General features: G+C 45.0%; 4 protein-coding genes across 4 annotated transcripts; 3 read left to right on the top strand and 1 right to left on the bottom strand.

The window, feature by feature from the left end:
- Positions 1–1,235: 1,235 nt before the first annotated feature.
- On the bottom strand, positions 1,236–4,730 carry PtA15_11A1 (uncharacterized protein; the record flags this gene model as incomplete). Its single annotated transcript, XM_053161084.1, has 9 exons — positions 1,236–1,253; positions 2,272–2,559; positions 2,626–3,323; positions 3,418–3,519; positions 3,704–3,805; positions 3,884–4,155; positions 4,263–4,351; positions 4,432–4,534; positions 4,600–4,730. 9 exons carry the CDS (start codon positions 4,728–4,730, stop codon positions 1,236–1,238), a joined length of 1,803 nt encoding a protein of 600 aa, XP_053024869.1.
- A 180-nt stretch (positions 4,731–4,910) lies between these two features.
- On the top strand, positions 4,911–5,966 carry PtA15_11A2 (uncharacterized protein; the record flags this gene model as incomplete). Its single annotated transcript, XM_053161194.1, has 5 exons — positions 4,911–5,084; positions 5,146–5,216; positions 5,303–5,321; positions 5,409–5,624; positions 5,712–5,966. The coding sequence occupies 5 exons, from the start codon at positions 4,911–4,913 to the stop codon at positions 5,964–5,966; spliced, it is 735 nt and encodes a 244-aa protein (XP_053024870.1).
- Positions 5,967–6,735: 769 nt separating this feature from the next.
- PtA15_11A3 (uncharacterized protein) lies at positions 6,736–8,270 on the top strand (the record flags this gene model as incomplete). The annotated part of the gene is made up of 6 exons (XM_053161304.1): positions 6,736–6,825; positions 6,893–7,221; positions 7,322–7,349; positions 7,444–7,606; positions 7,729–8,066; positions 8,247–8,270. The coding sequence occupies 6 exons, from the start codon at positions 6,736–6,738 to the stop codon at positions 8,268–8,270; spliced, it is 972 nt and encodes a 323-aa protein (XP_053024871.1).
- A 2,112-nt stretch (positions 8,271–10,382) lies between these two features.
- PtA15_11A4 (uncharacterized protein) lies at positions 10,383–12,534 on the top strand (the record flags this gene model as incomplete). The annotated part of the gene is made up of 9 exons (XM_053161415.1): positions 10,383–10,652; positions 10,733–10,824; positions 10,908–11,044; positions 11,144–11,318; positions 11,389–11,585; positions 11,649–11,863; positions 11,944–12,024; positions 12,095–12,193; positions 12,289–12,534. 9 exons carry the CDS (start codon positions 10,383–10,385, stop codon positions 12,532–12,534), a joined length of 1,512 nt encoding a protein of 503 aa, XP_053024872.1.
- Positions 12,535–12,956: the final 422 nt, after the last annotated feature.

A 12,956-nucleotide genomic window follows, 5' to 3' on the forward strand; every position in this document is an offset into this window, starting at 1 on the left:
GTTGGTCTGAATGGTTCATTGGATAAAAACAGGAATAATTCCTACAAATACTCTGCATTAGGAGAAGGATCTCCAGATCTGAAATATCAACTCAAAGAAATTGAAAGACTTATGGGAAATCAAGGGGAACCAATTTCCACTGCAAATGCTGGATCCTCATCCAAAAGAATTTACTCAGGGGAAGCTATCCAGGAACAGGTCAAGAGAAATAGCAAAAAATGGGAAAGTCCAAACAGTTCCAAGGGGCTAAATACCTCACTTCCCACTAGTACCAGAAGAGAAAATCTCAATAGATCAGATATGACAGGTGAAAGCTCAAAGCAAGATCAAAGGTTGAAACTTTCTGTGATCTCTTGGTCACAATATTCTGAAGATAATATAACAATAGAGGAAGAATATATTTCAAATATAATTGCAAAAAGAAGCCCACCAGAAAAAGACAAACTGATCTGCAATGCCCCAATGAGGTTCAAGGCAGATTATGATCAACAAGCAAAATCTTTGAATGCTGAATATGAAAAATCCAAGGAAGCTTTAATTAAATCCAACACAAGTGATGTATCCATCATGCAGGGGTCATTTGTCAATGAAACAAAAATGATGAAGAACATGGTGAAAAGTATAAAGAAAACATTGGAAATCAATAGCTTTACTAAAACAAAAATTGAAAGACAAAAATTGAAAAACTACTCAACAAAAGCAGTGAATGAATTCTTTGAACTCTGGGGTGAGATGAATGTTTTATCTTGGGAAGAAAAGGGTTTGTGCATAGGCTTAATGTCTTGGTTAGCTCTGATTCTCAACTTGGAAGATACAGGCCCTCATGCTGGAATTTCACCAATCTTCAGAGAAGCAGAGTTATATGAAAGGTTTCTTAAGCTTGATGATAAAAATATAGGTAAAGTTACAGAATCAATCTATAAAATACTTGGGAAAGAAGAAGGAACTCGGAGATTGGAAGCTTTTTGCAACTATCTGAAGAAACATAATATTGCAACTCTGTGGGCTGAAATTAGTTCAGTTTGGTATCAAAGAAGATTCACTGTGTCAACTGTATCTAGATATGAAATCAGTCTTGGTCTTTCAGAAGATCCTCACTCCATTAAGGATATTCCAGAACTTCCATTTCCAGCATCTGTTACCCGCCATATTGATATCAAAAGCAAGGATCCCCCTGATGAGCTAATATTCATCTATGGTAATGATGTTGCAGGAAAAAAAATTGAACTGATGAGTTATCTAATCAATTGCTGCTATAAGAGTCAATGGTTCAGATCAGTTGGCCTTGAAGCAGCAATCAAAGAATATGGGATAGACTTATTGACAATATTGAAGATAGGAAACTCACTTCAATTTGGGCACAAACATTTTGTGGGGGATGGTGAGGGTAGAATTCCAACAAAAGAAGCATTTTCGACTATTCTAGATATCATGGTAACACCTATAAATCTGCCATGGATTGAATCCCCAGAACGTGCCTGGATGTACAGATTCTGTGGTAGCTTTTACCAGGACCGGCTAAGGGAACTCAGCCATCTGATTTTTACAAAGAAAGTGACTGAGTCAACTGATTCTGACACAACTTATCCAAGTGGCTTTGAGTTGATATGGTGTGATCTTGGCCTCAGAAAAGAACACATGCCACATCTTTTTGAGTGTGAAACACTTTATGACATGGAACAAGAAATGAAAGAATATGAAAGAATATCTGGTCCTTTTTCAGAGTATACCAAGATGGCAATTTCAACTTGGGTTCGCTCCTTCTGTTCCAAACCACTAATCTCTTTGGTGAAAAAAGATCAGAGGCTCCCCTTATCAGAAGGCAAACGCAGTAAGAAAAGAAATGACAAGTTTTACCCAACAGAAACAACCAACCTTGAATTTCTGAAGAAGATAATGAAAAATTTTGAAAAAATAAGAACATCAATAAGGGACTCAACAAGAGCAAGAGTTTGAATGCCAGTACCTGCAGGATATAAGAGTTTGCTTTCATGGTTTTCTTAAATTGGGAGTTTGATGGAGTGATATGAATGACACATGTTTACACGAATAAAAGCAAAAAAGGAAGAAAAAAAATCGAGATGCTTTCTGTTTGTTTGTTTGTTTGCTTGTGCTTTTGTTTTGTTTGTTTTTTCTTTTTGTGTCTCGAAATGTTGCAATATGAGTTTGACAGAATTAATAGAAAGTTTTTAACCATCGAACAAGCAGAGATTGAACGAAGAGGGGCAAGAGGAGGAGGAAGAGGAAGGATAAGAACCAAGCGTCAAGGACCTGATCGTTCCTGAGGAGATGTGAGAGGTTGGAGATATCAAATTTCCCGAGGGTGGCGAGGGTGATTAGGATGAGCAGGAGGCCGATGGGGTGAATGCTGAGAACACAGCCGATGGCAGTGCCTAGGGGAAAGTTTAAGACAGAGACAACCGAGATACAGCAGCCTGAGAGCATCAGCTGGATTGGCTCGAAGATTGCAACCGAACTGATCCTCGGGGGTGGGAGGAGCTTGATGATCGCCAGAGGCAGGGTGGCGAAGATAAGGATGGAAGCGTATAGCTGGATAGACTGAATATTGAGATATTGCCAAGTCGGTGTTCTACTCAGCGCCATTGATATCTAAATCTGACTTACCTCTTTGGGATGGGTCGGCTCAATGGACTTGATCAGACCCCAGTAAACCATCGCACCGACGAGATGGATGGTACCAATGACCCGCAAGCTCCACAAGATTTCTGCGCCTTTTTCGTTCCTTGATTTACCTGTAATTGTATGTTTCTCTATTGTTTTCGAGTTCGGATTTTGACGCTTTTCAGCTGAGGATGGTGAATCCGACTCTTGGAGCGAAGTGCCCCATTTAGCAAGGCCTCTGATGGTCAGGCCGACACCAATTAGGAGGGGTACGATGAGATACATTGCTACGCTCAGGAACCTAGCCTCGGATTGTAAGAGATAAAGGAAGAAGCTCTGGTGGAGACGTTCGAGGAGATTATTGAGACTGCGTAAGCTGGACTCGACGATATTTCCCAACGTATGGAACCCATGGGGGCCATCGGCGGGGTGGGCAAACAGGGCTATGGCGTCGATCCGATAAGTGCTGAAGAGGCCTTCAGGACCAGAAGGCGAGCCCACGATGCCGTGTGACATCTGCTTGATGATCGTCTGCCCTGCCTGGAGGTATTTCAGGACCTCGGGATGATCGGGAACGTAGCTTGGATAGCTTGGCTCCAGTGGTTCGTCATGGATCGTGACGGGAGACGACCCAGTCCACCGGACGATATGGGCAACCGTATTGATCAGGTCCAAGTTGGGCAATTGACCATTAATACCCTCTAGATAGATCATATGTCAAATTATAGATGAGAATGAGTTAGTGAGAGATGACTCGGTTAGCTCTCACAATTAAATAAAGTGTTTGCGGCTCACCATAATCGATGGCAATGTGACTAAATGAATGGAATGGGAAGTCAATATTGAGCGCCGCCCAGATCGAACCGGTTCTCAAGCCGAGAGGTTTCATTTTCAAGTCTAAAAAAAATGATGATGATGATGATGATGATGACGATGATGATGATGACGATGATGATGATGATGATGATGATGATGATGATGATGATGATGATGATGATGATGATGATGATGATGATGATCAGTGATTACTTGAGGGGGGGTCAGAAGAATGAAGTCTGAAGTGATTAAGCTGGGCACCTACTCGGTTGGGAGAGGCCGTGATAGGCCTTTAACCAGGCATGAGTCCCTTCTAAGTATTCATCGGCTATCAAGAAAATGATATCTTTGCTCCATAGGTTGAAGCCTATGGTAACAATAAGAAGAGAACGTTAATCAAGAAGGCTCTATTGGATAGTAATGATGGGGAGGGAGAATGACAGACTGATAAGATATTCTGCTAGGGCCAAAACGCTGGCTACGCCTCGTACATTGATGTCACCACCGCGGATATCTGAGCCAGGTCGTCGGGTTAGCCAGGAAGCCATGAGGACGAGTGCCTCTGAGCCATCGGTACGAGGAGCGTGTAAGATCGCATGGACATTGGTGCCGTTGCTGATTGAATGCGGGTTAGAGCCGAGGAAGGAGAAGGTGTAGGACTGAGCCTCAGAACGTAATCCAAAGCTTCGGAAGAGATGGTCAATCTGAGCAGCACGCCTGTGTAGGTTCCAGACAAAAATAGTTCAAGAGATTTTATATATATTTGTTTAGTAGAGATGATTGGAGGCAGCCGGATAGAGAGATCGAGAATGAAAGCACTTGACTGTTCAGATGGTAAATCACGCCATTGGTCGACCAGGTCTGCGTATCGATCAGCCTTATGAACCTGATCCCAGTTCCAATAGGTATTAACCTGTCGAGCTCATCCCACATGGGTCAGACGGTGCTCTTGTTGGCGGTCTTGGAGTGGTATGGACGCAAGCTCAAACTGACTTGACCGGGCAGGATGGCGTTTTCTGACAGATAGGTCGAGCGGGCCAAAAGATCGGTGGGCAGGATGAGGCCAGCGATATATCCCGCCAGAACGAGGAGCGAGCTGCACAGAGAGGGAGGGCGCGTCAGTTTTGGCGGCTGGGATCTGAGTGGGTGAGCGGCGCCGACCTGAGTTGGGGCGCACAGGCGAAGAGGAAGGTGATCACCCGCTGTCTGCGCTTGAACCTGTTGGTCAGACTGATCGCCGCCTGGCCACCATCCTGCGCCGGCTCTTCAGCAGTCCGTCTTCGGCTGGCCATCCTCGGCGAACGCGGCCCGAGTGTGTGGAGGTCGAGACTTGGAGTTGCAGACCTGGCTGAGGTAATGTTCCGCCCCCGCCGTCCCGCGCGGGTCCCCCGATCCCCCCGAACGGCCACATAAAAGCCCCCTCCACCAGCCCAGGACAGCCCCCCCAGTACGTCCACCACCCCCAATCCACCATGAATCCCTCCTCTCCTACTCACCATCGACCCAGCCCCAACCAGTCTCCAATCCCAGCCAGCAACCAACCGATTCGCCGGAAACTGGTCATCATCGGCGATGGGGCTTGCGGAAAAACCAGTCTGCTCAGCGTCTTTGCCATGGGCGAATTTCCAGAGGACTACGAACCAACGGTATGTCCGACTCCGAGCCACTCATCCTGCCGAGGAATCATCTGAATAGTCGATTGTTCAGATCTTCGAGAATTATGTCGCCGAGATTAGACTGGATAGCAAACCGATTCAGCTTGCGCTATGGGATACCGCGTCAGTCCAGATTCCTTGCTTTGCCAAACAAGAAACCCACCACTTACCCGCAACTGTTTTGGTTTCATTCTTATGTCTTGGTTCAGTGGTCAGGAGGAGTACGAGGTTAGTAGGAAACTTTTCAGTCCAGCCCAACCTTCCTTGACCCTTCACCCTAAAAAAATATCAACTTCTTTCTCAACCAATTGACAGAGACTTCGACCGCTCTCCTATTCAAAATCTCATGTCATCCTCATCGCCTTCGCCATCGATACTCCAGACTCACTCGAGAACGTAACCGTCAAGTGGATTGAAGAGGTTCGTTCGATTTGTGGACCCACCATCCCGGTCATCCTTGTTGGTTGCAAGAAGGATTTGAGAGATGCCGACGGCGGAATGAACCCATCCCTCTTTGTCCAACATGCAGAAGTATGTCGACATTCAGAACGATCATGCTACATGTAACGGGTCCAAAGATTTCCCTCTAACACGACTTATAAACTCTACTTGTGATAGGCAGAGCAGGTAGCCAATTCGATTAATGCGAGATGCTACATGGAATGTTCCGCGCTGAAGAACGAAGGTGTGGATTCGATTTTTGAATCAGCTACCCGAGCGGCCATGCTAGTCCGACAACCAGCGCATTCCAGCTCAAATACCGGCGGCCATCCCAACTCATCCGGAAACGATGAAAAGAAGTCCGGTTCGAGGGGCAAGAGACGGAAAGCATCAAAACAGAAAAATAGCACCAGCTGCTGTACTATCGTCTGATTTCCCCCAACCCTCCAGATCTTGCTCATTCTCACTTTTTTGATTATCCATGTAGAAAGTACTCCATCCATTTAAATCAACTGTCTCCGCACACAAGCAAAAAACATAAAAACACAAAACATAAAAAATCTGTTTCGTTCCTCGCCTCTCCCCTATATCTAAGCCAATTAGACCTTCCATCTCATCTTACTTTAACACAGATCACAGATATCACCTCCATCATATACACGCAATATCGCTATATATGACTATCACCCCTGCATGTCACTCTCCTCTGTTATCTCCACCCATGGCCCTTTCTTTTTGTTCCTCTCGAGTTGACCAGTTCTTCTACCAACCCTCTTCACACACAACCCAGTTTTTATTTTTTTGAAAAATCAGACAATCAATCTTTATCCTAGTACTGCTAGTCTACATCTTTCTCGATTCAACTTTTTTTTTATTACCCTCTTCATTATATTCACATCAGTACTTCTTATCAAGTCCCGTTTCTCTCAGTAATAGTCCTGATATTATTATGTGGCAACACATGAATGACTTTTTTTTTATTAGTTATGGAAGCATTTTTCTGATAAATTCATACACTTTACACGTTGTCTGTTCGCTTTTCTTTATCCCATGTGAGTTGTCGTGAGGTTTGCTCCCAAGATCTTCCTTCCCGATGTACTGCGACTAAACAACCAGCATTCTCCCCAAGTCGACTCTCCGTCTCCGGAGGGGTGGCGCCGTCGCTAAGTTGGAACATGGCCACAAAAATCATGTGCCCATGATGACTAGTGCGTTTGCAGTGTCTCAACCCCACCGCCTGGCTGCCGGGCTTGTCCTCACGGCCTGTCTCCTGCTCAGCTCGGCTCGGCATGTCGAAGCTTGAGTCGTGTGAGATTAACGGTGTGGGAGTTTGAGGGCGGGAGTGCTGGTTCTGTCAGTTTGCCGTCGGCTGGCGGTACGCTCATCCCCTCCCGCCAGCCAACTGCCTGCTCCCAGCCAGCCTCGCAGCCGGACCCCAACCTGATCAACGACCACTCCCCCCGCCCAAAGTCAGTCCCAAGCCGTCCTCGGCCCGGATCGCCAGCCCCGCCCGAATCCACCGAGCAGCCACATACAGCAGCGGAGACAGCCGAGCGTGCAGCGCCAAGATGGCTTCACGCAACACTACCGACTCTCAAACACCAAACAGCAACACCACCAGCCTTCGCAGGGATGACGATAAGGGCAAGTCGGACTCCGAGCAAAACAAGACCGGCGCTGCAACCTAGTCCGTCCCCATTTCTTTGCCTCGGCAAACCGCCTCTGCGCTCAGCACGCAAGCAGCCGTCAAGCTTATTGACTTCAGCGTTCTTCCTCTCTTCCCCCAGCTATGGCGCCGTTGTCATCGCTGTCTTTGTCAGCAAACTCGATCTGTCTCTCCTGTGGCCTCCAAGTAACAGTGGTTTGGCGAATACTGACTCATAAAGCTTGCCTGCAAATCTCCATTTAGGTCCTTATTGCTCTCAGTATAGTCATTCGAATCTTGTATACCAGAAGGGCTCGGAGGAGGAACCCGCCAATCGATGAACCTGATGCGGCAGCTCGAGAAGATGAGGAGCGGATGGCTATGGAGAGGAGGGGAGAAGAAATGGGTCTACCAACCTACCGAGAAAGTGTGTCATCCTGAACCTTGATTGTAGACCGATGTGGCAGCTGCAAAGTGATATGTAGCTATCCCGCCCGATACGAGCGCTCTAATCTTTTGATTTTCTTTGCTTGGCTCGTTCCTGAACAGGTACTCAACTTCCAAACAATGACACTGTTCTTGCCGCTACACCTATCACCTCCACCCCCTTTGTACGAGAAAGTACAGCCGAAACGCTACCTCATCTGGACGATATCCCCGAAGGCCATACGTCCTCTTTGCCTATAGATGACAACGCCCAGCCTCCTAAGTATGAAGACGATCCAGCAGTCGGACCAATCCCTCACCAAGCCTCCGATCTACCTACACTGGACATCACGAATGAAATGAGAATGTCTACTCAATCCACGGCAACACTCGTCCTGCCTTCGATCGCAATCCATGAACCCGATGATGAAAATCTTGCACGGAATCAATCAAACCCACAGGTGCGCAGGCTGCCCATCTACATCACCTCGCGTAATTTCAAATACATCCTGACCTATCTTCCCGTTCATCCAGCCTGCATCTTCATCCTCATCTACATCTCCCCCTCCACCACCAGACCCGGCTGTCTAATACCTGGCCTTCACCATCATAACTTGACAATTTTCATCTGTACTTCAAAGATCGCGATCATTCTAAAAATATAAGGGAATGCCAGGAACTCAGTACCCACCTCTTACCAAATAGAACAGCGATGATGATAATCCCAACTGCCACGAGACACGACAACTTCCCTGCCATCTCTTGGAGGTGATCTTTTTTTCCAGGTTAAACCCACTCGCGGGCCCTACAGATTAACGATCTACCTTTTAAAAGCACCTTCCTCTGCAAACCGTCCTTTTTCATATTTATCATTCTTAAAGTCGTTCTATCTGTCTGACCTGGATCCTTTTCGGTTTTCTGGTCAAACTCTCATGTCACTTCTGTTAGTCGAAAAGTTTTTATCCCTTCCGTTATTGCTTGTTGGGATCTTGCTGTTGTTGCTCTTTTATTCATGTCTATCCATTATCTGCATCTTCGATTCCGGCTTTACTCTCTGTAAAAAGAAGTGATCTAGCAATGCGCATTCGGCTGTCTTATTCAGTTCTTAATCCAATCGTCATTCTCATACTTGCTCTCTATTCAGTTCCTCAGATTTGTTTTAATGCCCACATTATGTTCTCTTACTTATCTATGTCGTTTCCCTCTTTTTCCAATCATTGACGAACATTCTTAGTTACAAGTGCTCGCCAGCTCGAAGTGGGCTAGCATTTGGGACGCTTCAACAAAACTGAAGCTCCAGTTTATGATTGCACACATCCTTCAAATCAGTTGAGTAGATAGTCACTTTGCTAGAGAGACAATAGAAACTGTCAAATGACTCTTAATTTTCAATTCTTTTTCTCAAAAACTGGGTGATATGTAATTGCTGCCTTTAGGCGGAGCAGACTGACTAAATTGATCTTGATTGGTGCAAGTTTTGGATGACCATGTCACCCCTATTTAGCTAATTCCCTCCTCGGGTTCGGAGGGTCCCTGCGGGACGGCGTCCCCCCTCTAAGAGGGACTTGTTAAGTTAGATCGCCTGAATTACTGATCCCTCGGGCCCCCACCATATCTCAACGCTGAAGCCGCTGCGCTAAATATATTTGCAGCGGCCAGAAGCGTATCGTGAAAAAGCACCGGTACATTGCAGCGGTAGCGCATCGGGCGGCCGCTACACTACAGTGTATATATTTGTAGCGGCCGGCCGAGATTGCTCCATACGCTGAGAAATGAAGATCAGCGAACCCAATACATTTCAGCGGTAGCGCATCGGCACAGCATGCGCTACAATTTCCAATAATATATGTACATATTCTCTGCTACTTACGGTAACGGCCATTACGATATATGTATCGTAATATTTTCACCGTTGCTATAACCTCCACATAGCGAGATTTCAATCCCCCCTCCTCTTGACCGGCTATCGAAGGGGTGAAGGTGGTTGCAACAATCGCTCCATCGACCGAGGTACACCACGGCTGCAACCTAACGTTTTGAAGTGGTTTTCAAAGCCACTTCAAAACTTTTCGAACTCAATTGCAGACGACGTCGGTGGTAGGCAGTCGCCATAGATTTTTTGAAACGTGTTTGAAAACGCTCCGTGAGAAAGGGCCCGAGACCAATTTATTTACCTTAAAAAGTTTCCAGAACCATGCTTTAACCTGGAAACGTTACAACTTGGCCTCAAGAAACTTTTCTTGCACCCATGGTGTAGTACTGGAATATGATGTAGGCAAGGAAGACAGTTCAAGGGACCGGTCATCGTTAGTTTGGATGGGCCAAGTGGTACCCTGGCGAAGAACCAAGATCCATCCCCCGCCTAACGACGGGTTAAGATATAATGTTGTCTGGCCGGAAAAATGACTTTTCAGACTTGGTTACCACACCGGTCTCGGCCTCATCAAGGCAGACCGGTCGAAAAGATGGTTAAATTTATCAAGTTTAGCCCGGTTGCTTGGTCAATAATCAAGCAACTTGTAGGCCGCCCACGAGTTGAGAGTGCCAACTTCCATAAGTTGAAGCACTCCAGCTCTGGATTCTTTCCTCTCTAGGTTGACCATCTTTACCATCATCCTTCTAATTTGACATTTGTCGTTTCTTCTTCTTTCAATTTTTGATCTTTGATAGATCTTTGTTTGCCTTGGTAGCTTTTCGGTGTTGAAGTACTCTAGTAATAATCCGAAGATCAAGACCATCAACTCGACAATCGCTCATCAAAAGCAGATACTTGAATCATGACTTCGGAATCTACTCCGGGACAAGCGATCGTAACAGCAATCCTTGCTTCTCAGCTCCTGTCTGTACCATTCACCTGCTCGTTAACACTACTGGTTTCAATTTTCGCCTGGCGTTACATCTCCAAGACCTGCGCACGTGTCATTCCCAAGTCAGGATATTTCGAATACCATTCTGCGAATCGAAGGCCAGCTAGGACGGAGTTGGCGAGAGCAGGCGCTGGTTTGGTAACTTCAATATGTGTTGTCTTAGCTAGTATAGAGTTGTTGGTAAGCTCGTTTGTTTTCATGGTTCAGACAACGGTCAAATAACTTATTTTCCGTTTTGCTTTTCTCTTCCTAATAATTAGCATGTATACCAGGCCGCCGTGTTACATCCTCGGGATCTCAGCTATTTTCAAAAAACTCCTTGGACTTTCGCATTGATTCCCCTCTTAACTGCGTTCGTAACCCACTCTACCTTTCGACCATTAATTTCTCTTCAAGGCCTGTTTTCATGATGAGTAACCTGCCAATTTTCTGCAGCATGATCAGCGCCACAAGTCACCTATATTTCTCTGATAAGGCATGCCGAAATCATCTCGACTTGAAGTATATTACGGTCTTGGGCCTATTAGGTATAATAAGTCTCATAGGAGGTGTATCTTCAAGCATCGCCATGGGTTTGCCTCTTCCTTTTTCATTTCCTTTCCTTGATAATATATTACATTTAAATGTACACAGTAATGGCCGATTACTGATTTCCTTCCTATACTCTAAAGTCGTTCGTCTCTCTCAAAGCTCAGACAGCCACGGGGCGTCTATATCAGAAAAGCTTTTTAGGGCGTATCTGACCACGTCAACCATTTCAAGTGGTTTGATCAGTTTTCTTCTGGTTGGCTCATACATGAAGCAAAGGCAAATCATCAAGAGCGAGTCGCTGAGGAACGCCGCGGTGTAAGTCTTTGATCATAAACTGTACATTAAGCAAGTTATTGTAATCTGAAACTTGATTTTTGTTTGGTAGAAAATTTGAACGCTTCACGATCACTTCGGTAATCGACTTCTTCATGTCTAGTTACACACTGGTCTTCATGGTGGAAATAAGCTGTTTTTTTTGTGCTTGCGCTTCATTCTCTCCGAACTTCACTGTGGCTCTTCAAGCAAGTCAGGCTTTCTTCTTTTTACAAAGGCTTACAACTTGCTTCATGTCGCTATCCCTGGGTAAGCCGCATAATTTTTGATTTCTTCGCTGGCAAATATGTTAACTTCAAAATCTTTTTCCAGTGTACGCTCTTCTTGCCGAGACTTCGACCGTTCTGAACCAGAATCGCTCTGCAAACGTCACATTTGAAAAAGTACATGATTCTGACCCTGAATATGGTCGTACACAGAACATTATCAAGCAAGATACAGCACCTCGCCGACCCAACAGGCCGAGCGAAGTAGATGTGCAAGATATAGGCAGATTTGATCTATCAACATACAATAGCTCTGAGCATGTGAGCCGCAGAAAACAGTTTCTCTAGTCGAAAAATAAACAAACAAATGATACCCATTCAACAACAACCATCCATAACAGAAACCACTATCATCATCAGAAGAGGAAGAGTTTGATGAACTTTTTGCCGATACATTTCCCTCGGAAGTTGCTCCAGTGACTGTGAGTTTTGAGAATATAAACTATAACGAAGAGAAGCATTCAAGGTTGATAAGAACTTAAATGAAACCAGGGAGAACACACAGTGGCACATACTTCGTGGCCAATGGTGACCAGAATTTCTGCGTCCTTGTCTCTACCTGAAAAAGCGCTATGCGAATTTACCGCATTGGTCAGTCAACCTTCTTATATTTTAAGATGTATTCTCTATGATTGAGTCCTGACTCCTGTTTTGACATTTCCAATACTAATTATTGGATAATTAAGCCAGGCCGAAGTTCTTCGCTCCAGCTGATACAAAAAAAAGAGCCCACTCTCTCCCCTATGCGAAGCCTTCAGCTGATGTCGGATACTGTCAAGCCAGCCCCGGTAGTCAATCGAAGATCAAAGAAGTCCTCCAGCAAGTCGAAAAATCGCCAAAGCCAACTCAAATACATCATCAGCTCACCCATTGCACGAAATAATAAAGATTCACACAGCAAACTACCAGAGGAAAGCTTAACACTTTTTTAATTTCCATGGGAAATTTAAGGGATCCTGGAGCATAATAATAATAGGTGTCATGGTGCTCTAACAGGGGCATTGATTTTAGAGAGTTTAATCTTAATTTCCTTAGGTTGTATATATTCATTTGGGCTGTCTTTGAAACTCTATTTGTGAAGCATTTTTTTTTTGATAATGCTTAATGACTCAAGAATATTATTCTTTTTAAAAGAATCAAAATAACCAAGATTCATTGTGTGTTAGTTGGATGGAGTCAAGGAAAAGGAATTTGAGTTTAGTAGATGAAGTGATCTTCAACTAAGAGAATTAGGTGCTCAGACCATTGAGAAGGAAAAACTCAACAAAGTCCCGCGCAAGGGAGGGACTTATGTTCTATCAGGAATTCTTGTGTGAGACTTTTGGATAATTGACCCATGAACTTGTTATATTGA

This window comes from Puccinia triticina, chromosome 11A, assembly GCF_026914185.1.
Source record: "Puccinia triticina chromosome 11A, complete sequence".
Lineage (NCBI taxonomy): Eukaryota > Fungi > Basidiomycota > Pucciniomycetes > Pucciniales > Pucciniaceae > Puccinia > Puccinia triticina.